At 43.7% G+C, this 27,792-nt stretch overlaps 1 protein-coding gene across 3 annotated transcripts; it reads right to left on the minus strand.

Moving 5' to 3' along the window:
- Window positions 1–251: 251 nt before the first annotated feature.
- Window positions 252–27,453, minus strand: LOC123517349 (sestrin-3-like). Of its 3 annotated transcripts, none has more exons than XM_045277360.1 (10): window positions 27,144–27,453; window positions 6,240–6,464; window positions 5,900–6,106; window positions 5,297–5,479; window positions 4,971–5,112; window positions 4,448–4,562; window positions 4,174–4,315; window positions 3,632–3,874; window positions 3,104–3,268; window positions 252–2,572 (listed from the first exon to the last, which is right to left on the minus strand). In XM_045277360.1, the coding sequence occupies exons 1-10, from the start codon at window positions 27,168–27,170 to the stop codon at window positions 2,486–2,488; spliced, it is 1,536 nt and encodes a 511-aa protein (XP_045133295.1). In that variant the 5' UTR covers window positions 27,171–27,453; the 3' UTR covers window positions 252–2,485. The 3 variants fall into 3 exon arrangements, with proteins under 3 accessions (XP_045133295.1, XP_045133293.1, XP_045133294.1); XM_045277358.1 differs by lacking the exon at window positions 27,144–27,453 and adding an exon at window positions 19,600–19,925; XM_045277359.1 differs by lacking the exon at window positions 27,144–27,453 and adding an exon at window positions 12,221–12,607.
- Window positions 27,454–27,792: the final 339 nt, after the last annotated feature.

Raw genomic sequence — 27,792 nt, forward strand, 5'->3', positions numbered from 1 at the left:
TATATATATATATACATATACATAACAAGCTAAATGTAATCTAAAATTTAAAAATTTCCTTAATTCCTTAGAGTAACACCTTCCTTGAAACTCAAATAGTCACCCTTCACTCATTTATGGGTTAACAGGTCAATTTGTACATATATATGATATTCCTGAGTCATAATGGTATATCATTTATAGTATTGCCTTATCTTATATTCTTAGTCTACATTTAGTCATATTCAACTATTCTTAATGGAATGATTATGCAATATGTATTAAGATTTATTTGATACACAGATGGGTTTTTCCTCAGAGGATTAAATTCATCTTGTTATCATATACCAACATTACTATATGTATATATCACAATGCAGGTGGGGCCTCATGAAACATAAAGCTTTAAAGGAAAAAAGATTGCCAAATCATTAATTGGACCAGAATACATAACTAAATTAAAACCTTGTCATGACCACCACTTCTTGTTTGATTGCAAATACATTTGCTAAGAAAGAAATCTTATCCTCATATAGTGTTTTTGAGATAAGAATTTTTTTTTTTCATACTTGATAATGATAATTAATTCAGAGTACCCTTAGTTACTGTAGGAGGTACAGGCTGTTGTATAGTCTATCATACCAAGAATACACTTTGTGTGCATTATTTGTGTGTATGAACTTAAGTTTTACATTATTGTATGCATGCTAGTGTATAGATGCTTGTGCACATGTAACAGTGTATGTGAATGTATGTTCATGTATGTGGTTTGTTTTTAGTGTGTGCATGAATAATATAGCTTTGTAGTGTATGTGCAATTAGAATGTACTTTAACATTGATCACAGAATTTACTTCTTTACACTGAAAGACACTCATTGTAAGATGCCACCATAATACTGACCATACGGGGACATAAATATTCCTCTGCAGTAACTTACACACTTTGGCTTGTGAGCCACTACTGAAAATTACATCTTTTAAGTCTCAAGGTTAGCTCTCCTTTTATGCAGTTGTTGTTGCTTTGAATTCAATAAAAATAAATTGCAGATATAAACATCTGAAGTCTAGTAAAGAAAACAATTCTTACAAAAAAGTAAAACTTTCTTAAAACCTCCTGAAACAAAGATTAACCATAATAAGCGCATGACTAGTTGGTATAGACCAAGCATTGAAATCACAAAAAAACTAATCTACACATATAATATTAAAAGGCTTAATATAATCATTAGAATGAGATCAGACAGAGTTTACAATTTAATGCCTTGTAGATGAAAAACTTTGATGAGATAATAATGAAAAGAAAAATTACCCTAAGTTTTTACTGTGAAGTTGGTAATATTATATTTGTACAGACTCTTACATAGAGACCTTAATTCAACAGTTAGTCACAAAGAAGCTAACAGACATTCTCTACATTCTCCACTGTGTAACTGGGTGACACACACATCCCAGCTAGGAGGGTTGGCTTCTTGAGAGTCTAGTCACAGCAATTGGCCTTTCTAATATACAGGCAGTGTGTATTTATACCTTTAAAGGTTTTGTGTTGACCCCTACAAAGAGCTTGAATAACAGGATCCTCTTACCATAATGTCCTACAGCTATGAACACTTGGAAATTATACTTCATTGCTAATACATTTAAAAGCTGATATATATATATATATATATATATATATATATATATATATATATATATATATATATATATATATATATATATATATTGTTTGTATACTGTTATTGAAGTTTCTTCTCATTACAATAATGCTCAACATAGAGATTCAAAAAGCACTTATAGCACTGATGTGCTATGCATGACAAGAGTTGTCAAGACAGATACAGTTCAACCTCCCTAACTCAGACTTATGAGCTTCACAACAGCCTGACCAATCTCAAGAAGACATTATATTTGTAACTGCAGCTTCTCTCCTTGGGGAAAACCTTTGGATCAGAGACATGTTGCACTTCAGTTTCTTATCAGTGCATAACAAGCCTAAATGTATACATCAATGAGTGTGTGTGTGTGTGTGTGTGTGTGTGTGTGTGTGTGTGTGTGTGTGTGTATCTCTTAACAATCTGGTCATTAAGAAAGGCTGCTGATGTATCATGCAGAAGGTTAAGCTCTAGAGCACAAAAAGGTACTGGTCTCATTGCCTCACTTACTATGTAGTACATGTATTAGTCAATATATATTTGCTGTTACTTAGGTCCACAAGATAGTACACTAACTTCACTTCTAATCTGTTGGTTGTACTTATACAGTAATATTCTACTTAGTAACAGTGGACTGCATCAAGTGGTTCTAACCACAGGCAGTCATGCTCTAACCATGAGACAGACAATGTTGGACTTTTGAGATTTTCAGCTCATGGAAGTCCAACTTCCGGGTGGTCTTACTGTATATGATAATGAAAGCTAGATGCAATATGAAGCATAAATAATTCTATAAAGAATTTCAATAAATATCACACATGCGTTGTCTTACTTCCTTAGATGTGAGGGCAACCTAACACTGATGAAGCATAATGGCTCTGAGCGCATATAATAATTCTGACTGAAGACGAGCCTCCATGACGACCACACTTGTTTCAACCTGTAATGCAAAGGCATGTTAGGCACTTGTTCATCAATTGTCACTCAGTTCATTTCATAGATAAATAAGCTTTGATTAAACAAATATGAAACAATCACTGATATTCATGGGCAAAAAAATATTTTCTCTTAATCCAGACAAGAATAAGATTTAATTTCATCGTGGAACAATGTTCTTAGTCCCTTTTATAATGTGCAGGAGATATGGGGCAGCACTCTTCTAACCAAACTGTTCTAACAATGAAAATGCACAGATGGATATAAAAATAAAAAGCATGTGAATCTATGCACTGCAACTGATCTTCACAGTGTGAGTGGCAGCTACAAGTTTTCTCTTCTAAAAGTCCAGTGGCTAAGGTGTAAAACATTAGTGAAAGTGAACGTAGGCATCTAAATAGATATCTTATCACGGCAAACCTTCCTTTTACAAGAAAATTAAGCCTGACATATAAATGGGTAGGTATGTTTATCAACCTATATAATATAAACATAAATAAGAAGGGGGTGTTGAAAAATATAAATTAATACTTACTAGTCTAGCCACCATGCTACTATTGGCAGCTGGTCTGGACCCAGCAGTATCATCCAAAGTTTCTGGATAACAACAAGCTGATTTTACAAATGCTTTGACTTGTGGATCCAAATGCTTATTGAGGAGGGCATAGTCACAATCATCATGCTGGATTCCCAACAGCCACTGAAATGAAAATGTGAATTGTTAAAGCATGCTGGACTGATAAGTCTCATTTTACATCTTGCTGCTTATCTTGTATGTTTTAGTATAGATGTAACTTTTCCTTTTATTTTCTTTAGGTTAAGGTATTTTTCGAGAATGTAGACTTTTATAAACACTACTATTAACATAATAAAATAATATGCTGGAAGGAAAGAGGTAGACAAAGGATGAAGTGGATGGATGGAGTAATCTTAGTTCATTATATGACAGGAGACTAGATGAATAAGGGAACCATGCTCATAGCCTTCCCATGAGAAAATAAGGACCAAGCAAAGAAAGATGTAACATGTGTAATAACTATTCTTAGGATTTGATTATACTTACCTGAACATAATTCCACAAAGCTTTTGTTGGGATTGGCATGGTCTTGGCAGGAGCTTTATCACAATGAGGTGACTCTGATATATGACTAGGCTGCTGACTGACTGATGTCTTCTCTGGAAGATGCTTTTGGGGGACAGTATGGGTGGCAGAGAGAGCTGATGTGAAACGCTCATCCAAGAAAGCGCCAACCTCTCCTAGCAGCCTTGAACACATTGCATATCCATGGTCTTGCCAGTTGTACTCCTGATATTAAATACTTTTATTAAAGGAATATCTAACAACACCTGTAAACTGCTTGTCCCTCTCTATCTCATGATTAGTCTTTGAGTATCTCATAAGGATGGTCATGAAAAGTTCCTTCTTATTTTTGGCTATTTGATGTATCCTTTCACATCTACTCTCTCTCTCTCTCTCTCTCTCTCTCTCTCTCTCTCTCTCTCTCTCTCCTCAGATATAACACTCTTCTTAAATTATATGCTCAGACACAAACTCTGCTCTCTCTCTCTCTCTCTCTCAATATAAGAAAATAAGAAACTACATACATGAACTGAAAAAGACGGGATGCATGATTCATCATTGCCATTGAAATCCTCATAAGTTAATGTTGGGTTAAGCGTTAGATGGGCATAAGTGCGGACTCTCTGTCTGCCTCCCTCAGCTGGTGAACCATTCTTCATATCAGTTCTGCAAATATAAATGTACATCAATAATGAATGCAGATTGATTCGCATGTTTCATTTTCACAGTTACTAATGTAACATAAAGAGATTAGTGGTTATGAAACTGACAATGCAGTTTTGATGTGAAAATACGCACCTAGATTTATGGGAACAGTTTGAATTGGCATTACTTTCACCACACCCCTTTTGGTTCTGGAGGCATCCTGCACCTGATTTACTGTTGGCTCCTCTTTGTCCATTCATTGCCTCACCTATGTAAGAATATAGAACAATGTTGTATTATATGTATATGTATATGTGTGAGAGAGAGAGAGAGAGAGAGAGAGAGAGAGAGAGAGAGAGAGAGAGAGAGAGAGAGAGAGAGAGAGAGAGAGAGAGAGAGAGAGAGAGAGAGAGAGAGAGAGAGAGAGAGAGAGAAAAATGCAAAATTTCACAAGCAACACAGTATAAAACAGAAGACTTCCTATTAATTTTGAAACACATTATTATATACAGTACATATTCTGATTAAACTCCTGGTTTTATCTAAAATTTTGTTAGTCTATTTATTCATAAGAAATGTCACTGAATTTCACAAGTTCTAGAACTATATCAAAATGGAGAAGTACTTACAAAAAGATAAAAAAATGATAGGGAAAATAGTAAGGAATATTGCATACCTTCCTCTTTTTTTGGCCGCACGGGTAGAGTAGAAAGACCACTGCCATGCAAAAAGGAAGAGAGGGCATGGAAGTGTGTCAAGATGCACAGAGCCTGACATAGCTCTCCAAGTGACCAACTTTCTTCACCTTTTGTTAATTGCTGCAATGATAAATCAATGCATATTACATTTCTCAATGGGGTTCAAATTGTCTACAGAATTATATCAGATTTGTCACTATAAAACTAACTGTTACAAATCAAATATCATAATTGAGCATTAAAATTGATGAAAGTGCTGTTGTTATGCTATATTTCAGTCATGATTTTGCTATTCCTTGCATACCTGTATGTGCTGTGGAAGAAGCAACCAAGGCCTGTGTGCTAAAAGGTTATTGATGGGGACAAGAGCATAAATTTTTGGAGGAGCAAGGTGCACCCCTGCCATCCAGCGTATGTCTCCCCCTGCATTACGGAAGTCTGTGAGCAGTGCGTGCATCAACCATCCAACCTCGTGCCGACACACCGCCTGTAGACATTGTAACACATCACTAGAAATTATGTTGAACTTTTTAAATAAGGATGGAGGAACTTTGCCTTTTTAATGCAGCACAGCAAATCATGTGACCTGGACTAATTTCACAAAGTAATCACAGGAAAAGTTTAAACACAGACTATAAAGTACTGACTGCTTGTGTTACCCATGTATCGCCTACACCGACAGTAACTTGTCCCATCACTATCACATGTCATTGCTGTCAAAACCAATATCCTGCTCAATACATCAGCTATACAGTAACTCCCTGCCTCTCCCCTCCGTGTGTGTGTGTGTGTTGTGTTAATATGCAAACTGCTAATATTATCCTCACATACATCATACTGTAAATACAAACAAAGTAATAGTGTGTCATCTTACGGCACAGAAGGTGTCAGTGTCAGCAACACTTACCAGGGCGGCAATGTACAATCTCCAAGTGTGAGGGAGTGGTCCGTCACCATGCAGCAGGTGGGCGTGGCTGCGGTACCATGTGTCTCCGTAGTCACCCAGCCCACCCAGCGCTCCCACCACCCGCTCCGCCCACCACCCATTCTCTTCCTCTTCTAGTTCGTCGTCTTCACTCTTGTCCCGTTTATCCCCGCTCCCGTCCTCCGAGTTCTATTTTGTTAGTGATTGTTTTATAACACATTTAAAAAAGCCTTCGTGACATTTATTTGAAATAGTGGATGTCATAATTTCCAAGGACAGAAATTACTCAAAGAAGCCTAGAAATATTACACAAGATACGTACTAAGTGATCAGACTGCTTGGTGTGGGTTTGGTTTGCGTGGTGTAGAGGGGTCCGACCCTGACTCCCGCCCACCACCGCTGCTGCTGCTGCCACCGCCGCCTGTTGTCTCTGTCCCTCATCTTGTCCCCGCCGACTCTGAGCTAGGTGGATCTTTGCCTGCTGGGAACCCGATGTGGTCGAGTTAGCTGTTGTCGTCTTGCTGACTTGAGTTTCGATGGCAGCCACCTGTAAGATGATACCAATTGTGTAACCGTGAGGTGAGGGTTGTGCCAGTACCCGCATGCGACCATCGATGCCACATGGTTGAGCACTGAGCAGCGAGCCAGCCCGTGACGCAAATTGTGTGCCACTGGATATTCTTGTTGCACCACAAACTAATATGAATAATTTTCTGCTGTCAAGTAGTATACAAAAAACGCAACCTTTATTACTGTGTCTTGGACCTTTAAGAGTTCTCACACTGAAGTCCGTAGACCTATCCAGTGTTCTTTTCCCACTTCATTATCTTGTATAGTATCCCTACCTATATAGCACTTCAACTCTGTATACGAAAGATCATGAAACAAGGAAGGAAGACCGTCGCTTGGAAGGTTTTGCTGCCTGAGAGGCGTTGTTGGGATGAGGAAGAGGATGGGGGAGCAGTCACGCACTCCACCCACCTACTTGCTTCAAAGAAAATTAACGGGCAGGCTGTATAAAACATCAGAGAAATATGCTATTACATATAGCTAGAAAATTAACAATCTATACTAACACACAATCTTACAAAAGCAAATATTACTATCATAAATCGTGTGTATTTATTGTTATCAGTGTACGAGATCACTGTACACGTTGCCACCACAAACAAGTAACACATTCCTCACATCCTCTCCACTTGCACCATATTCCTAGCATCCAATGTGTATTGTGCCACTGGACAGCAAAAAATCTTTACTTGATCGTCGAGAACACTTGATCCTCTTGACAAGGACTCTAGTCTCCGAGCGAGTCGCTCCTTCCGCAGTGGCAGGTTTGCGATGGTAGTCATATACATGTTCGTGTTCGTCAATGATGAGGGCCACAATATAGTATACCATTAGCTAATCGATTCATCGATCCCTGCTTGATTTCGCTGACTGACAGACGATATTTGTAAGTGTGGCAGCTATTTTGTGATGGTGCTTGGCTGTGTCTCTAGGGTCCCTACTCAGTTTTTTTTTTTTTTTTTTTAAATAAGGTGGAGTATCGCGGAATCTTCTCTACTGTTCGTTTTAAGAACACCCGCAGCCTCGCAAATATTTAACTATCCGCTGACAACACAGGGAACCGCAGCGAGGAGTCAACCTCCTGCTCTCCAGCGCCTCGTTAATAGAGAGACCTTCGCTGAGTTTCATGGGTGCATTGATGCGGTTTTATTGGGAAGACACCCCTTCCTCAAGCACCAACACATGTGTCATAGACACTCTTATGCCACGACCATATCAGTGAATCTTCATCGCCCCAGAATTACAGTTACGAGTATATATTGACACAAGTCCTATAGCGTGAGGCTCAATGCACTGCTGGTGTATTGAACTTTGTGCTGAATCGCTGCTCTGTGCAACTGCTATTTTAGCCGCAGGAGTGGTGGGATAGTAATTTGAACATTATCAAATCACTATGAATATACTACATCCTTAAACATACAACATGGAGACACTAACAGCAAAACACTGTCAGACATAACCAAGCCTTATTAACGAGACAAATGTTGCCTTCTACTTGCGATATAAATAAAGGAAAACGCAAACAAACATAACTGACTTATTTTAATAATTACATGATTGGCAGACGCTTCGACGTGGGACACTTGTGATAAAATAATGCAGAGGAGCTACATCACCACATTCCTACCGTCAAAGAGTCCACACATTACTCAGACGACTTGGGACAGAAACGTTAATGTACAGCTTATAACGACAAAGAATATTCTGTCCCTTCTTATCTTCACTGCCAAATAAACGTATCTCACTAGTGGTACTCAACTATTCTGTGATAAAAAATAGATAAATAAAATAAAAAGCATATACGTACGTGCGCCAACAAACGGAAGCCACACACCGAAACAGACAGATAGGGCGCGCGCACACACACACACAGTCTCAGGCCTATCCAAAGATCGGAAATAATGAGCTCTGAGCTCGCTCCGTAGGGTAACGTCTGGCTGTCTCGTCAGAGACTGCAGCAGAGAGAGAGAGAGAGAGAGAGAGAGAGAGAGAGAGAGAGAGAGAGAGAGAGAGAGAGAGAGAGAGAGAGAGAGAGAGAGAGAGAGAGAGAGAGAGGAAAACTTCTCATTATCATATGCACAGTCACGACTAAGGCAAGAAAGAATATCTGGCGTATGAAAGACAGTTGGAAAGACGAGCTGGAGCGTCTCTTGAACACGAATACACACACACACACACACACACACACACACACACACACACACACACACACACAGGAGAGAGAGAGAGAGAGAGAGAGAGAGAGAGAGAGAGAGAGAGAGAGAGAGAGAGAGAGAGAGAGAGAGAGAGAGAGAGAGAGAGAGAGAGAGAGAGAGAGAGAGAGAGAGAGAGACGCCAAAAGCCATCTCGTTCTGTCACGACTGTATTATAAAAGCTTCTATTTTAAGGCCACGCTACAATAAAAGCTTGGTCATCCACGGAAGATTAGTGGCACGCCATAAAGAAACACCCGTTCACATTGTACTCAGGTATGGTTATTACTTTGTCACTCGTCAATGAACGCCGCCGTGCTTACTGACAACATGACACTATTTTCACACATTTCTGCATCTCACCTTCACTACTAATAACTCACTCTGGTGGAAGCTATTTAGATTTCCAAGTGCATTTTTCTGATTCTTGTGACAGTTTAACAAAGACAACGCATGAGTAAATAAAAATAAATAAATAGATAAATAAAAAGCACTCCGTCTTATCTCGAGCCTTTATAACAAGCTTTAGTATCAATAATTAGCGTCTTCAAGTATATTTAAATGGTCCTCGTAAAAAATTTAACAAGGACGGCATTAGCAATAGTATACAAGTAGATAACTCGGTCTTACTTCTCCTTGTAACAGACACTAGCGGAAGTTATTAAGGGGTATTTATAGAGTGTTTCCATCATACTTTAGATAAATTTATCAAGACTATGCGTGATCAATGAGAAAAAAAAAAATAAAAAAGAACATTCACGAGAACCTCAGTAGGGCTTTTTTTTAAATCAACTTATTTTTTGCCCTTGGCTGGTGTTCCCTCGTGCATGAAAAAAAAGATAAATTTATATAGGAAAAGTTCATGAATCAGTGAGTATGAATGCAAAGAACAAAATAAAGGAACATTCACGAGAACACACTGCTAATCATCTCCGTGGTGCAGAATAAGAGCAACGGATTACAACCCTGTCTTTCTGGCACGTGACTGTAGAGCTTCTGCGTTGTTTAGACTGCCTGTACTAGACGAGCAGCTTGTACCCTAGCTATGGTGTACTGTCCTAGCATCTGCCTGACCTTCACAGCTGACGCCACGCCGTAAGAGGAGCGGGGGGGAGTGGCAAGAAAGTGTGAAGTGCATGGCGTCGTTCGCATACCATCGAGCTCACCCATCATCTTAACGTGCGCCGTGTTTATAGTGCATACTCTTCTTACATCACGGGTTAAGAAGAAGACAAAACACATAAAATGGCTACGATCTCTAACACGACTAGCGGGTATGTGTGTGTGTGTGTGTTTCACTGTTTGATCTGCTGCAGTCTCTGACGAGACAGCCAGACGTTACCCTACGGAACGAGCTCAGAGCTCATTATTTCCGATCTTCGGATAGGCCTGAGACCAGGCACACACCACACACCGGGACAAGGTCACAACTCCTATATTTACATCCCGTACCTACTCACTGCTAGGTGAACAGGGGCTACACGTGAAAGGAGACACACCCAAATATCTCCACCCGGCCGGAGAATCGAACTCCGGTCCTCTGGCTTGTGTGTGTGTGTGTGTGTGTGTGTGTGTGTGTGTGTGTGTGTGTGTGTGTGTGTGTGTGTGTGTGTGTTTCATCTCTTTGACAAAGCTATGTATTTTTATTCCTTTCAGACAGGTGTGGGAATGTTTACTGCAGCCTTCAAGAGCGCCATAGCAACCAACACACGGCGCTTGTATCAACTTCCACTCCACGAACTCGCAAGGTATTTACAAAAGAATGAACGGAGGAAAATAACTGACGTGTGTGAGAGAGACGCGGTATTAGAGTGGGTTCCTAAGGGCTTAACTTGCACTGGAGAAGGGGAGCAGGGAGAGGAGGCGCCAGGGTGTCACTATTACGAGTATGACGTGTACGCGAAGGGTGTAGGGTGACGAGGGGTGTTGTAGGTGTGACGTGAGGTGAAACAGCCGATGAGAGAGAGAGAGAGAGAGAGAGAGAGAGAGAGAGAGAGAGAGAGAGAGAGAGAGAGAGAGAGAGAGAGAGAGAGGAAAGAAATTGAAGACAGCAGTGCGGCGTTCAAGTAGCAGGTTTGGGTGTAATATTTGAGGTGACACGTGGTATCAGACACGTTAGGACAAGCTGTCGCCGGCACGCACCATCAGCATTGCCTTGTGCAGGAGAAGGGGAACGAACTGATAAGGACTAAGATAAGCAGCCTCGACGTTCGACCAAAAGGGAAGGGTGAGAAGGGAGTTTTGAGAAGTTTGGTTGGGAGGAGGCCGAGTGAAGAGGAGTAGGAGAAATTAGGAAAATGAAGGTAAAAAAAACAGTTCCAGAGGTTTGAAAAGTGACAGAAGATTGTAGGAAGAAAAGAAGAAAGAATAGATTAAGGAAAAAAAAAACAGGAAAGTAAGTACATTGATGTAAGTTTGGAAAGTGACAGAAGATTGCAGAGCGGAAAGATAAGGAGTAGGTAGAAAAAAAAGCAAGATAAACAAAATAAAATAAAGAGAAGGTAGACAAGTTTGAAAAGTGACAGGAGGTTGTAGGGTGGCTGAAAAGAAAAAAAAAAAAAAAAGGGGAAAAAAAAGTAGAGACGTGACAGAGGTTTGAAACAGGAGAAAAGGTACGTTAGAAAAAAAAGAACAACAGGCACACTTAACTGTAAAGGTAAAGCTATGAGGAAGGGAAGAAGGAAGGGAGGGAGGAAGGTAAGGAAAGAGAAAGAAGAAAAAAAACGATACGAAAAAAAAAAAAATGGAAGAACAAGAGGCGGTGGAGATAAATGAGGTTGGGCAAAGGGAGGAAGATTTGTAAGAGTGGAGAGGAAACAGCAACAGGATTCGGCAATAAGAGGGATAGATAGAGGGAGGTGAAGAAAAGGTCTTGTGGGGTCACCGGCAGGGCGAGGAAGGACATTGGGGGTAAGGATAGGGTGACGAGGGTGAGGGACAGGCCAGAGGGTTGAGGAGAACACGAATTATGGAAGAAAAGGAGGAAAAAAAATGTTTGACTACTGTTACCCCCACGCTCTCCTTAACTAAATCCAGTGACATCACCCTTCCGCCTGGCCACTCCCTCGACACCTACGCGCAGACTTCCTTAGACACACAAGACTCATTATTAACGTTTCTATTTAGCTCTTTTTCTTAGCAAGGGTAGTTTTCGTTCGTGCTGCTGTGTGGTTATGCCGAGCTAGGCTTCAATGCACACAACCATTATTAATACTCATTTTGGCTGAGAGAGAGAGAGAGAGAGAGAGAGAGAGAGAGAGAGAGAGAGAGAGAGAGAGAGAGAGAGAGAGAGAGAGAGAGAGTATTGTGTCAGTTTTGTAATTGAATGCTGCTGAACTAATTGGCTATTTCACTTCGGCCTTCACCTCTGTGCCCTCCATCTCACTATTCAGTACAAGAGAGAGAGAGAGAGAGAGAGAGAGAGAGAGAGAGAGAGAGAGAGAGAGAGAGAGAGAGAGAGAGAGAGAGAGAGAGAGAGAGAGAGAGAGAGAGAGAGAGAGAGAGAGAGAGAGAGAGAGAGAGAGAACACTCAGCAATTTACCTTTAATTGCACCCCGGGAGGCAGCTGGTCTCCAAACATTGTCAGCTCTAAAAAGTTCAACACTGATAAGAGGCGCAGTGGAGTGGCTTACAGGGACTTGACCATCAAACCCACGCGCGCTTGTAACCGGACACGAAAGGACACAAAATGCTCCAAGACTCGCAGCCTCCAACCGCAGTCCTCTAGTATTACGAGGCCACTCCGCCACCTTAAGTAGATATGATGCGCCTCACGCCAGGGTCCTCTTCCTCAGCCTCGACAACTTCAGGCCTCTTCCTTCTCCTATTCCTCCTCCACCCCTTCTCCTTTTCGTTCTTCAGTATAGCAATGATCCCCTCCGCTTCCTGAACTAGTGATTGTGGTGGTGGTGAGAGAGAAGCATGTATTTTTATTTCCTTCTTCTCTTCCTTTCGTTTTCTTGATCTAATGGTGGTGGTGGCCAAAGAAAGCGTGCAGAACCCTTTTTTCATCCTTTTTCCTTCTTCTCCTCTCGTTCTCGTCTTGAAGTAGTGGTGTTGGTGGTGGTAGCTGCAGCGGTGGTGGCCAAGAGAGTCCAGTCACCCGTGGAGAAATTGAAGGTCGGGTCTCGCTGATTTCTTCACTTTAGGTTCACTGTCCCGAAGTTCTTCAAAAACATCTTTCTACGTACCTATCAATGGTAAACAAACTCGTCCTCTCTCTCTCTCTCTCTCTCTCTCTCTCTCTCTCTCGTTCCCCCTGTCTCGTTTTTCTCCGTCCTACTCCGCGTCGCCAACATTACTTTGCTTGTGGTTCAGTGTGTGTGTGTGTGTGTGGGGCGGGGGGGTGTTTTACGTTGTGTGCAAAGTTCACTGTCCCTCGAGTCTACGGTCAGTCCCCCTCTTTTGTCTCCACCAGGGTACGTGTGTCTAGGGAAGGTTACCATACCGCGTCCCACAGTGTATTTTCCTTTCATAATAGCCACACTCGTCTTTGATGTGGTGCGGAGTGGTTTTGAACAGAGCTGTTTCATAGATGCACCACTGTATTTTCCTATTGATGTTTCCTGGAAAATTGCAGGATGAACAGAGAGAGAGAGAGAGAGAGAGAGAGAGAGAGAGAGAGAGAGAGAGAGAGAGAGAGAGAGAGAGAAATAAAGAAAGGAGAGACCAAGATTAATTGTAAGTAATGAGATAAAGAGAGAGAGAGAGAGAGAGAGAGAGAGAGAGAGAGAGAGAGAGAGAGAGAGAGAGAGAGAGAGAGAGAGAGAGAGAGAGAGAGAGAGAGAGAGAGAGAGAATTATAGGAAAGCAGATTAAAAACTGATGACGATGTCGAAACTTTAAGTAAGCGGCACACGCATGCAGAAGTCAACCATCAGGAACTTTTACCACTCAAAAAGGGACACACGCCGCTCACTTCCTTATTATGCAACTTTTCCAATCGCATCTTTATATTCATCTGTGATTGAATGTAGTTAAGCTCCTTGCCATTAAAGAAGGTTGACTGTTTGGTCTCCATGCAAGGCGACTCAAGGCCATCCACTTGTCAGCGAGAGCAGGAGACGGACGGGGAAGAGGCGGCGAGAGGAGGAGGAGGAGGAGGAGGAGGAGGAAGGTCACAAGTGCACACCATAACAAAACCTCCACCGTCACCACCGTTGCCGCTAGTGTTGTGTCGAGGAATACATTGTGGCGTTGAAATCAGCCTGACGTTGTTCCCAAGTGATCTTCGTTACCAAGGAGACGAGACATCAGGTATTCTCAAACGCCGCACCGCTGCACAAACCGCGGCGACCAGGTGTTTCCCCAGGGAAGAAACTACCTTCCCTTGCCCTCGTCCCAGCGCTAAGGAACCACCGGAACCGCCCACTCGTCTCTCGTTTCTTCCTTGCAGATTAAACCTACAGTGCCTTTAGATCCCTACTCAGCATTATTCTATCAAAGGAGATCCAGTGCCACCGTCCCATGCCGCTTTAGGACAACTCAGCACAACACCACATGCTGTATTGTGCTGAAGGAGGAGGAGGAGGAGGGGGAGGAGGAGGAGGGATGATTCTTCTTCCCTCCTCGTCCTCCATTGTGGGTGGTTGCTGCTTAGCTCTTGGCACTGCCCTGATGTAGCTCAGCCAAACAAAAAGTGGCCGTAATGCCAACATGCACACGAGCGAATACCTTCTAAGATATTGCGTAGGAGTATAAGTCCATGTTGCTATTTATACACACACACACACACACACACACACACACACACACACACACAGAGAGAGAGAGAGAGGACATAATAAAACTTAAGACGAGCATATAAAGAAGGGAAGAAAAAAATATAAACCAGTTGCGCAGTTGAAGAGAACGAAACATTATGCATTAAGACTCCTTGTAAGAAGAAAGATTATTTAACAGTGAGCGGTGCGTGACCCCTTAGCTGGTGGCGGCGAGGCGAGGCGAGAAGAGGCAGACCTGCAGCCACCCAACCCTCTTAGGTGAGAGAGAGAGAGAGAGAGAGAGAGAGAGAGAGAGAGAGAGAGAGAGAGAGAGAGAGAGAGAGAGAGAGATACCAACACTCCAGCTTAGCCAACTATTTGTAAGGTGGGCGGCAAATGAGGACTCGAAAACACGTAGTTGAGACCAAATCACCTGAATTATGCCACTTGACACAGTGTTATATTTACCTCTGCGTTCTACTTCCTTGGTGAACAGAAAGCAGTGGGAGGGAGAGACGCATGTTCTATAAGCCAGGAGTCCACATACTTTCTTCTTTTACGAAAAACAAACAAAAAAATGAAAGTTAAGAAGGGGAGGAGTCTTGTCAGGATGAAGAGGATGAAACTGTGCTGGAAGAAAGACTAATTATGCTCCCTTGACTTTAAACGTGTGTGTGTGTGTGTGTGTGTGTGTGTGTGTGTGTGTGTGTGTAAGGGCGGAAGACGAACGATGGTCTCTCTCTCTCTCTCTCTCTCTGTGTGTGTGTGTGTGTGTGTGTGTGTGTGTGTGTGTGTGTGTGTGTGTGTGTGTGTGTGTTGAGCTCATGATAAAATGCGATGGAAATTGAAGAAGGAAAATGTCCCATACAACTTTCCTGAACGTCATGGATATGTTTAGACTGACCCGGTAGTTCACTGAAAATTTTCCACGCGTTTAGTTAGTAACAGAAATAACTGAGTAGCAGTTTAATCCAGCAACACATGTATCTTTCAAACAACAGGAGTGTGTACTAGTCTTCCCCTTGCAAGAAAGTAACTAACAAGTGATATAAACAATGTCTTTATTGCAACAGCAGCGTCTATCTCCAATAAGAAACTTCTACCTTGCAACAGGAGAGCCGCAGACGCCTCACAAACCCCAGCAGGTCTCAAGGTCACACGCCTCAAGCCCCCCTCAGCGAGCGCCTCAGCTGCCGCCGCCTTGAATATACTTTTAGCCCCTCCCTCACCCTTCCCCACAGGCAGCAGTGACAGGAGCTCCACAGTGCCTCATACACACTTCCATGTGTAAGCACTTGTCCAATCGGCATGACAATAGCAAGTTTATCGTTGCTTTGGAGCTGTAGTTGATAGGAAATCCTGTCGCGATTACTCCACTCCCTCAGACGAGTGGAGGTTATACATACATACACACACACACACACACACACACACACACACACACACACACACACACACACACAGGGGTATCACATGCATATTTGAATGCTGTGTAATCCCGTAACGGGCATCGGAGCGTCAGTGTGTCTGTCGCTGTGGCTGGCATGGTGGGGCCGGGGCAGCTAGAGGATGGGTATGGGAAGGGAGGGACGCGGGAGGGTCCCGGGCCGAGATCACGTGGAGCATCATGTGGTCATAAGATTGCTTCCCCTTGAAAGCAATGAAACAAATACCTTGCGGGACATGAGGTCACGTTTACAGGTGAAACAACGAGTTCATTGCGGGAGCATATGACCTGTGATTGGAAGGATGGCTTGGGCAAGGCTGGGCGCGGGCCACGTATGGCGTGGTGAGGCGAGGGACGTGGAAGGGTGAAGGCTTAATCTCACTAATGCCACCATCCTGGACACGAGCGGTGGAGCACATGCTGACATGCATCACGCACGCAGCCGCACCCTAACTGCTGCTGGTCCCTTTCCTCCCGCCCACTACTGTCTACGTCTCTGAGCCACCTCCGGTAGCATCAGCTATCTTCTACCCGAGCAATCCCGAAGCATCCTCTTCCCTTGCCCGTCTGACCCATGAGAGGCAGGGATGCCAAGCGGTGTGGTATCAGCCGCACCCATCACAACACCACACAGCCGCATCAGTGCCCGCCGCGGACCCAGTGAATCATGGCAGAAAACATGAGGATTACACCGGACAGGTCACTTGTGCCAGTTGCTAGGCGGTGGCGAGCACGCGTGCTCTCTCTCTCTCTCTCTCTCTCTCTCTCTCTCTCTCTCTGTTTGTTCATTCAGTCACCACCATCCCGCAGTTCCCGTAGGAGGTCTGAGGGGGTGTGGAGGGAGCACTGCACCTGTGCTGGCAAGGCACACCTACCCACTGTTTGTTACCGGTCTGTCCACCGCCCGCCGCTCCCTTGCCCGGGGCAAGGGGTGCGACGGACAAGGTGAAGGAAGGTCACTGGATGGCCCAGGGCAGCTCCTCGGTGCTCGCTGCGATTGCCTCTGACCACGCGGTAGCGACCTGACGCTACCAACGTATGCATCCGGGACGGGGATCCTCACTATTCCCACACCCTTCACTGACTGCAGAGCGTTGTGCACCATTAAGCAATCTTCTTTTCCACTGACAAATAGTCCTTGCAAATTATCAAAATAAACCTGTCGTCCCTCTTGCCTTTATTTCCAGTGTCGATGTGATACAAGGTATACAACACGTGATAAGTAACTTTATTCAAAACCTACTACTTATAAGGCGTGATGTAACTTCGGGTTAGTGTCTGCCCACCTGTCTCACTTCGCGACAGCATACACAGCCTGAATTTGTAGAACAAATGCACATGCACCAAGTCAATGTTTTCACTGTCATTCCTTTGAAAATGATAAGAAGCTAATAACAAACGCCACATGCCTTCAGACCTTCCACATGACAACATCGGCTCTTCGAGTCCTGTTGTCTTATGGAGGTGACACCGCCAGCTAATAACAAAGGCTATGGCTAATGCACAAATCATGGTTGGGGGGGAGGTCATGTTTGCTTTCCACACCCGATCGGGTTGACGACCTGAACACCGCCGGCTTCAGCGTCCGTCCTCCTACACACATCGGTTTTTTCCTCTCCTGTTTTATTATTTTTTTTTTTTCCGTAGTTCTGTTTACATCCGTTGCCATGTGGGTACGACACCTAGATGTGAGGAAAATTCATCTGGTAGCCTCGACAACTATTTCACAGCAGGGTAAAGAACAGCAGATACGGTGTGCAAAAATGGAATACGTATTTTCCCGCCGCCAAGCGTTAGTGGCATTTCGCAACAGTGGAAACGTCGCTCCACCCCATCTCTCTCCCTCTGTCCATCGCAGTGCAGATGAAAAGCCGAGAAAGTTTCCAGCTTTTCCCCGGCTTCCTCCTGACACCAAACGACACGACCACACACACACACACACACACACACACACACACACACACACCGTGCTGATAAAAAGAGCAGACTCACCTGGCACAACACTATCCTTCACCCTTATAACGCCATGTTTCTGTCAGCCGAGAATGAGGTCACTGATAGCTTAGTCTAGTTCACGCCTAATCACTGGCGTAGGGCGAATATCATTCAACAACAACAACCACACACACACACACACGAGAGAGAGAGAGAGAGAGAGAGAGAGAGAGAGAGAGAGAGAATGAGAATCCGGTAAAAAGAATGTTCAACATGGCTGTCCTTCCTGTTAAATGTTTTCTTAGATTTCTTACTTTAAGTCAAATCCCCTTCACACACACACACACAACTGTCATAAAACCCAATGTGTAAACCCAGGAAGTGTAATACTGTAATGCTTTCCTTATATAGATCATTCTTAACAAAGGCCATTTCGTAAGCAATTAAATATAAAAAAAATAATAGTGATAGTAACGATGACAAATAATTAGGAAATACCGGCGAGTAGTAACATATTAACCAATGCTTTGTTCTGCAGTGGCATTGTATACATGGATGAATAATTCAAACTGACGTAAAGGGATCCATCATTAGAATTCCACATCTTTATCTTCTATTTTTTTTTTCTCTCTCTCTTTTCTTTTCTTTTTTATAAATCAAACTCTGCCGCTCAAAGCAACAACTGATCCCCAAACAGCCCATACGTGCAGCTGCGGAGAGCGGACCGACTGCCTGCATGGGTCATCACAAAACATAGGCAACGTTCAAAACTGCTGACCCTACACTGGCTGCACCTCGTGTTGATGTGCTCCCCGACCACGCAGCTCTGAAGCGATTGCGCCCAACCCACACCTACCTCTCTCTCTCTCTCTCTACACACACACACACACACACACACACTGCTCGCCCACCCTCAGCTTAGCCATCGGATTTAAATTTACGGCCAAGCGTACGGTGAAAGCTATACAATGTGGAAGAGGATGAGGCTCAAGAAGGAGGTGGATATAAAATATAAAAAGAGTCAAATAGTCGCTGTGTGCGCGTTGATACGATATGTTACAGAGAAGACTCAATATGTGGGTGTAATAATACGTGGGTAGTGGTAGTGGTGGTGGTACCGGCCGGCGTCTGTGTCCGTGTCTATGCGTGCCTGCGTACAAGTGCTCTTATTTCAGTGACGAGATGGAAAAGCCTCCTCTCCAGTCCGTTATGACACAGTGATGACGTTGCTCAGTTGGTATGGGGAAGGCAGCTGTGGCGGCGGCACGTCCTCTCGACAACAACACTTCCCACCTCTGTCCTCTTCCTTCCTTCCTCCCTCACTCCCTGTCTCCCACCCCCCGCCTCCTATCAGGTCTCAGGTTCCGCGGCTGGATTATGCTTGTATTCGTCCACGTTTTTCCTTGTTAATTAGACGCGTAACGAGGAATTAGAAGTAAAAATGTATCGTGACTTGACGGCGAGGAGATTACAAGTGAAAAATGTGTTTATCAAGAAGAGAGCTGGGTCATGCATTCTCTCTCTCTCTCTCTCTCTCTTTCTGAACATAACCAGCGTCAAAAAAAAAACGCCAGTGGCAACAAGATTCCCGGCATACGTGTGAGCGAGAGTGATTAGCGCGACGAGAAAACTATTTATAAACACGGCTCCTTCATAGTGTGTGCCGGGCATCACGTGCAGGCCCCGGCAACACAACGCTAGGCGGGGACCGACGACAGAGAGGCCTGCTGATACATTATATACTTTATTTATTGTGGAACATGAATACACCTTGGATCAACGTGTCATATCAGAACAAAAGTACACACCCACAACTAGTTAGGAAATGTACACACACCTTTGTTTGTAAGCGCGGTACTTGTCGAGCGCCAGGGTGGGGGTGATAGGGTACACTCGCCACGGCTCGGGGTCTAGTTTCGTAGCAGAGTGAGGGAGGGAGGACGGAAGGGGCGTTGAGTGAGGAGTGATAGTAGAAAGGTGAACTAGTAACACCTGTATGAGGGAGATGCGAGTCTAGCAAGAGGTGTGAGGGCGAGGGTCGGGGAGTCCTGTGCGTAGTTAGCATGTTTGGTGATACGGTTGGCGCCAGAAGGTGCATGAGCTATCTGGCAATGGTGTAAGGTGGCGAGGAAAACCAGGATGGGGTAGAATAGGGGGAAGTGGTGTTGTGAGGTTCAATTGGGACATATCACATCTACAGGAAGAATAGGGAGTGCTGTACTTCCCTTTGTGGTGAAGGTTGTGTCATTGACAATGCTGATGAGAACGAAATGCTGTACTTGCTCCATGGACGTGATGAGGGTGCACAAGCAAGACAAAAAAGGTGTGCTAATGAGGGCCAGACTTATGCCAGACATATTAAGTAGGTAAGCTGCACCACCACCTGACATGCAATCGTCCATTAGAGACATGCAGCACACACCGCCCATACCCATGCCTCCTGGTAATGAGGGAGCTGTAACAAGTGCCTCAGCAACGCGTTCTTTTTTGTGATAACCTGAGTCTGTTGAGAGAGAGAGAGAGAGAGAGAGAGAGAGAGAGAGAGAGAGAGAGAGAGAGAGAGAGAGACTAGTAACGCGGTTTTCCTTAAATGATGATTACGTCTTTTCTTCTAGTATTACCCATGACAACAACAGTGGCGGCAGCAGCAGCAGCAGCAGTGGGGGCGGCATATTCATTATAATGAAACATTGGCAGAAAGCAGGGTGTGAGGAAGATGAATGTAATGAACGATGAAAAATGTGATAAGTGTCTCGAAGTGCATGCTGGTGCATACAGCAATATAACATTTCCTTTTAGACTTTTACGTAAACAGAGCGGCGGCGGCAGCAGCGGCGGTGGCGAAGGAGGAGGAGGAGATACACAAGAACAAGACTTAAAACAAGAAGAACAAGAGCATGAACCACAATAACAGCAACAATAAGGGAGGAGGAGGAGGAGGAGATGGCCTGAAGCTGACTATTGCTGCTGCGCCTGCTCTTGCTCTTGTTGTCGTTAATGTTATGGCTGCGTGCCCCATCACACCACCCCCACCCCCACCACCACCACCGTCCCGTCAGATAACCTAAATATCTAATCAAGTCCTTGTTATTGTCGTCGTTCCACATTGGCAGCGTTTCAATTCAGTACATTCAACTTTCTTGCTAGTTTTTCCGCCTCCTTTCATCCCCGTTGTAATTTTTTTCCTTGTTTGATTTCGCGGGGAAGGTTACTGCGGGGCGGGCCTAGGCAATATCTTTGAGGAAGAAATCATCACAATACTTCCACGAGGACAGTTGGGGACATGGTGGCTGGACACTCCCCCACTCTCTCTCTCTCAACAAAAAATACCACCTTGACTTGACTTTGTGTTCCTTTAAAACCATTAATTACACACACACACACACAGAGAGAGAGAGAGAGAGAGAGAGAGAGAGAGAGAGAGAGAGAGAGAGAGAGAGAGAGAGAGCGCACTGCAAGATTCTGGGATTTAAGATTAACCTGTAGCTCAAATTCACAATAAGCTGAGGAGGAGGAGGAGGAGGAGGAACTTTTCATAGGGAATCAAGGCTAGTTAGGGACGCGCTTTTCACATGGACCTAAACACGAGGAATCAGTTCAAGGGTGCAATAAATATAGGTTTGCTATCAATTTTCGTTGCGTGGCGGACACATGTGGTTATTTTTAACTTGATGGAATGTGAGTGAGTGAGTGAGTGTGTGTGTGTGTGTGTGTGTGTGTGTGTGTGTGTGTGTGTGTGTGTGTGTGTGTGTGTGTGTGTGTGTGTTAGGGAGATAAAGAAGAAAAAAAAAAAAGCCACATGCAAGCAGTGGTAAACAACACTAGCGAACATAAGGAAGAAGTTCAAGGATGAGATTATTTATGTATGCAAGTGGACTTTGAATTATTTGCTTCACGGCAGACAAATTTTGAATAGAGAATCAACAGATGTGTTTGATCATTAAGTTAGGAGATTAAGCAGTGTAATAAAGGCCACAAGTGAGAAGGAAACTAGAGCAGAGGAAGACGGGAGAGTGAGTGTCTTGGTCGGCGGGGCAGGGGAAGATGAGGCTGGGCAAAAGGCCACCTAACGCCTCGGGTGAAAAGTTACGAGCAGGTCCGCCAATCCCCAACTCCCCCATTCATCTCGACCCGTACTCATCTCCTCTCACGCTCACACGTCCTTATCTCCGCAATCTTTCATATCGCCCGTTAAAAAGTGAATTATCATATGACTTTCACTCCAACAACTTGAGAAAGACCGATATGCGTTAGTATGGCCAGATTCTTGAGGGTCTTATCTCTGTATTTTTTTTTCTATTTTGTTTATTTTTAGCAGATGTGATATCTGAGTAGGAGTTAGCTACTCTTTCGCACGCTGATGTGAACTCGCGGGGTGTGAGACGCGCCTGGTTGCAAAAGGAGGACGACGGGCCGGCAGTTTGATCATTAAGGAGAGAACACTCGTCTTTGTCACTGCCACGGCCCGCTGAAGCCTGAGGGCCCCGTTGCGCGGCACTAGGCCTAAGAGATATAAAACCACCAATATTTCATCCACTAAGGTCATCGCACCGCTCCTCATAGGCTTAGCTGGTGCCTCCTCCATTACTCCGCGGTACAGGTGCGACCTATCGATCATCACTCCATTTCCCACCGGTTTCAGGTTACTGACGGCGGAGGTTGTATGTCTTGGTATAGTACTTAATATATTCCCCTGTGTAGTCTTACAAGAAAAACTGGCATTTCATCACCCACTTTTCCCAGCAGTTTCAGGTTGTAGAAGATTATCTTGCTGTTTTTTTTATTTGTTCTCTACTGTAGTCTTGTGAGAGCGCTGCCGTTTTAGTTCCTGATATTATGTATTCAGGAAGTGGATAAAACCTTGTACACTCAGACCCTGAATCGATCAGCACCGAGACATACGTTAGCACCCCTACCCACGTCCCAGACTTGATGTGGGCGGGGCGGCTCATAGCGGGGTAACTTCGCCTCTCGACTTGCATCTTGGTTGTTTTATTACCTCAGCGTCGCAAAACATCTTTATAACGGAAACAGTTCAAGATTCGCTTTCTTTCCTAACCTTTCAAAGAAGTTTGTGACAGGTAAGCCTATCTGGATGAAGTTAAAGCTTCCTGAATCTTCAAGTAAGGAACACACCAACTCTCACTCCTCTCTCACCTCCGTGTCTTGGTGGATCACCGTCGATATGACAGCCGTGAAAGGGCAGTGAATATATAACCCATGCTGCATACGTTCCCTGCATACAAGAGAGAAATGTAGCAATCATGCTCTGATACGTATGCACTGGGTGGTGTCACTCGGCAGTCGATCAGTGTAACAGTTGTACAAGCAATACCGAGGCTAAAAAAATCCCCGACGTTGTGCAAGGAATAACTGCCTCCTGCTGGTCAATCAGTGGAGACTGTGAACTGTTGAACATAAGTTTCATGCTTTTTTTACCCTGAGTGGTTTCTGCACATGGGCTGCTTGGTCCTAGTGTGCGTTAATTAAGTTGTCTCTCATTTACTGCATCTGAGAGGGACGCTACAGTAATCTAAACAACCTCATATCGTGCATGTCTGGCCGGCTTGTCGCGTCCCGCTGGTCCCTTTCTTGTCTCTTCTGTTCGCAACCCTCCCGCACCTGCCACCCTCCATCCCTACCCCGTCCCCTCCCTCCGTTTCACCTCCACTCCACTCTCAGAAGTTTGCGCGTTAGCAAAGACTTACTTATTTTTATAACGCCAAAATATATATATGATAAGTATTTTTCTAATTGATGTTCAGTATAACTACTGCAGAAGTAAACGAAGCGATAAAAGTTACACACGTAACATCGGAGAAATAAAAACAGTTAACCTGCACCACATATCCTTGAACACCACCACGAAAAAGTGTTGACATAAAAATAAGAAAACCTGACAGCGAATGGTGTGCCTTTGAAGAGCCGGTACGGAATACATGCAAGGCGTGTCGCTAGCTCCCTTCGCAGATGTGCGGGCCACGAAGGGCCACCACGGGGATACACTGACGGATTTCTTACGGTTGGCAGCACTGAACGGGCAGCAAGACACACCATGAACCCCAGCGGTACTACTGGTCGAACCTCTGGGGACTTTCCATGACGTCTTCCTTGGTCTGGGATATATCATACTGTCGGGTCGGCACAGCGCCCCGGGGAAAGAGGAGGAGACACAAGAGGGAAGGGTTATCTCGTGAGTAACAACACCTATCCTATCCAGTGACATAATCTACCACTTTTCCTCCGCCAGGCCCCGCACACCTTTCCTGTTTCATTGTCCTAAGCATTCCCGCGAAGCCTTCCTTGATTTGATGCTAATAAGTGCCTATGCATATTAGACTTAATTTGAGAGAGAGAGAGAGAGAGAGAGAGAGAGAGAGAGTGTGTGTGTGTGTGTGTGTTCCACTTTAACTTCATTTTTTTCATTTTTGTCGCCAGGTATTTATAAACCTAGATCCCCACAATACATCAGGCTTCATCATATGCGGGGATTAATGTGGGGAAGCCAATAAAACTGCAGTATATTTGCTTTCTGGTAACAAGGCGCTGTGTCGTAAAAACAATTAGAACAAAAAAAAAGATAAATAAAGTAATAAAAAGAAGACCTGTGACGGAGGCTATACAACAATACGACCAAAAGCAAGAAGACCAAGAAAAATAAGAAGCGCCCCTTGTCCACAATCCATGTCCTATTATCTGGGGTCACCTTGAACTTATAAGACTGAATATCATCCACACATCGGAATGGCAAAGGTGTAACTGTTTTTTCTTCTTATTTTTCCTCTCTCTCTAGGTGACTTCAAAACATGTTAAAAATGAATGACTCATCTCTTTCGTCCTTTCTTTGCACGTAGACCCCCAGGCGACTCCCGGCAAGGAGATGGAGGGAAAGGAATGGGGAGACGAGGAACTAATTTATCGACCTTTTCTTTTTTTTGTGTGATTTCTTACTCCTTTAACCAATGTAATATCTTCTCATGGTTAATCCTGTTGTTGTAATTACTTATTACTGAAAGGGAGAATGATTTGCGATGTTACCATTTTCTAATTAGGACTACAAAATATAATTAGGATTGTGCTATAGTAGTCCTCAGTGATATGACAATGATATCTATGTAGCTATGTGTAATGAAGCTGATAACGTTACTAAAAAAAGATGAGGAGCTTTCGCCAAAACTAAAAGAAATTAAGTGATGACTAACGGACATCGCGCATGGTAAGTTAGTGCTGTAGTCTGTGTGGATGTAGGGTGCAGCTGTGCAAACACTCGGAGCCTGAGATACTCTTACTGAAATCTATCACAAGTTTGAAGAGTTTGGTGCTTCAGAACAAAGGCGAAACCAAAGAACACGCTGAATCATTCTTGGGTGAGACTGTCAAAGAAATTTACTAACGAAAACAGCACTTATCTTTAACACCCACCCCTTCAGCTGCAAGAAGCGTCCCTACGAATCTATAACATCCTTTAAGACGTTAAGAACGCAACAAAAGGCGTCTTGGGAAACTTGCTTGCGGCGCCCCTCTTCCGGTCCGAGAACAAGCAGCCCACTCCGGAAAACTGCCTCGCGAACAAGGGAACCGTAAAATGTATAATAGATTTTCAGTCAGTTCATAAATGGTCTTTCTCATGATCAATGTGTTGGCAGAGAAATTATTGCTGGTGTGGGGGAAACTAGTTGTATGTGCTTCTGTATCCCTAATTGTTCATTACTGTAACCAGTTCTGGTGTACTTCTTTCTTCCCTCCTGCTGTACCCCATGATCCCTTTCCACCATAACTAAAATAAATATATACTAAACGTAACAGTCACTCATGCAAGAGGTACTGATAATTTCCTTTGGCTTTGGTTCACGGTGCCTGCTTCGGTACCACAACAAAGCAGTACAAACGTCCGCGGCGCCCAGAGCCAGAGCGGCGGACTGCCTGCCATGTTAGCCTCGAACGTTCGCTGCTCGTCTTTCTCACCCCTCTCACCCACCCACAGCTTGCTCCCGGTTCATCTCCCCATATTTATAATGCACCACTCGGCTTTCCCTCCCTCCACACATGTCCATCCAAGCTTGCTTTGAAGACAGCCCTTAGACTAACCAGTTACGGTTTTTTTTTTTTTTTTTTTGGGCGGGGGACTTAATTTCCTTACTTTTACTTTTCACCTCATTTACGAAAAAAAAAACGTATTATTGGAACGGTTCTCTAACTCCGCTGGGAGGCAGGCGTAACAGAACGTTGTCTCATGCTTTAAGTAAAACATTATCGACTTTCAGTTAGAAGTAGAATTAGAATAAATTTTGTTGATATGACGCTACAGGGTTTCCACCACCATGGACGTAAACGTCCCACCATGGACGTAAACGTATCATTATTACTGTCTCCAAGATTTATTCACTCATCACTCCTTTTCCGGTGAATTACTTCTAATCCAAAAATACTATTCGAACTCCAGTTCGAGAGAGAATATATATATATATATATATATATATATATATATATATATATATATATATATATATATATATATATATATATACACCACATTGTAGTGGTGCGGAGTGTGGTGGTACCTCTACCAGACATGAACACGATTTTAACATGCAAGATAGCTCAGAATTTAATTATAGCAAAGCGTAGTGTGTTTAAAAAGTAAATAAATAATTATAGAAAGTGAAAGGTAAATAAATCAAGTAACAATTAACTGATCACGTACGGTATCCGTGCTCCAAGATGTATGAACATATTTCCTACCAATAGTGACAAAGGCCCTAGTGAGGAAAACAACAAGCCATGCATGCAACGGCTTGTACGTTCAGCTCGTCCCCTTCATCTTGGTGCATACAAACGTTTCCGTATTGCCTTCAGAGGTCATGGCCTATCTGCCTGACATCATTTAACCTTTCATAACCTAAATCTAAAGGTAACCTCTCCTAATACCATTAGACCTTACCTGGTCACCATCATCATCATTCCAAATAAGGATTGGGGATTATTCTTGCTTTCTTCTTGCAGTTACTGAATGAAAGACAAGTGTATATGTATACTGTCAGGAACACATAAGTGTGTTCCTGCGGTGCTCGCAGGCGAACTGTTGCTATGCAGCGCTGCCGTTATTGACTCGGTCGACACGGCCGCGTCCCAGTTGTTGGGGGGATAGGCCTACTGCCGCTTGGCAACCGGCGGCACCTTTTTCGCGAGCGGTGTCATTTAAAGGAAAATCTTAAGTCAGTCTTTGTTCAAAATGACAACTGCATTAGCTAAGTATTTGTAGCTCGCATGCAACCTCACTTCGGTTAAACGAATACCACAAGCAAAATTCTCTCTCTCTCTCTCTCTCTCTCTCTCTCTCTCTCTTTGTAGAACAAAGGCATACTGTTTCTTTTGACTTACCTCTGACTGTTCGACGAGATGTCCCATCTTCTGTATAGACTCAATTTGTAATCAGTTGGATGTAACAGGTATTCTTTCTTTCACTCAAGTCAGTAGAGAAAACCGCAACAAAGTCCTACTCTTATAAAACACAGAGTTCCTAGTCAACGACATGCAGCAACGTAGTATTGTTGGAGTCCGATAGGTTCCAAAGAGGTTTCTATTTAACAAAATCCTTAGTTTTCACCGAAAGTAATAGTTCACTCGAGCAAGAATCCCAGCAATAGTCACCAGCTCGACGCTCAGCTGAGACTGAAGGGAGTCCTTTGTTTGACACCTACCAGCTGATTGGCCCTCAGCTGCTCCCTCAGCTGATGGCAATAAATGCCACACACCGCCACAAAATGTAAAGTTTTCAAGTAGTATCTGTCAAGATTTTTTTATATTTTGCAAGTTAACCGGATCTTTAATTACTTTTGATGATATACAGATAGTATTTTTATATATAGTTAGTATATAGTCGTTTTTGTTGCGGGTGTTTTGTGATTACCAATGTTCATAAAGCGGCATCCTGTCCATGTCCAGGGTCGATGACGGAAGCTTGGCTAGTGGCGGGAGGGTTTAAACACAACTTTTACCACAAAGGGTTTCCTTTTATCACCATTCTGTA

Source organism: Portunus trituberculatus, chromosome 42 (assembly GCF_017591435.1).
Source record: "Portunus trituberculatus isolate SZX2019 chromosome 42, ASM1759143v1, whole genome shotgun sequence".
Taxonomy (NCBI): Eukaryota; Metazoa; Arthropoda; class Malacostraca; order Decapoda; family Portunidae; genus Portunus; species Portunus trituberculatus.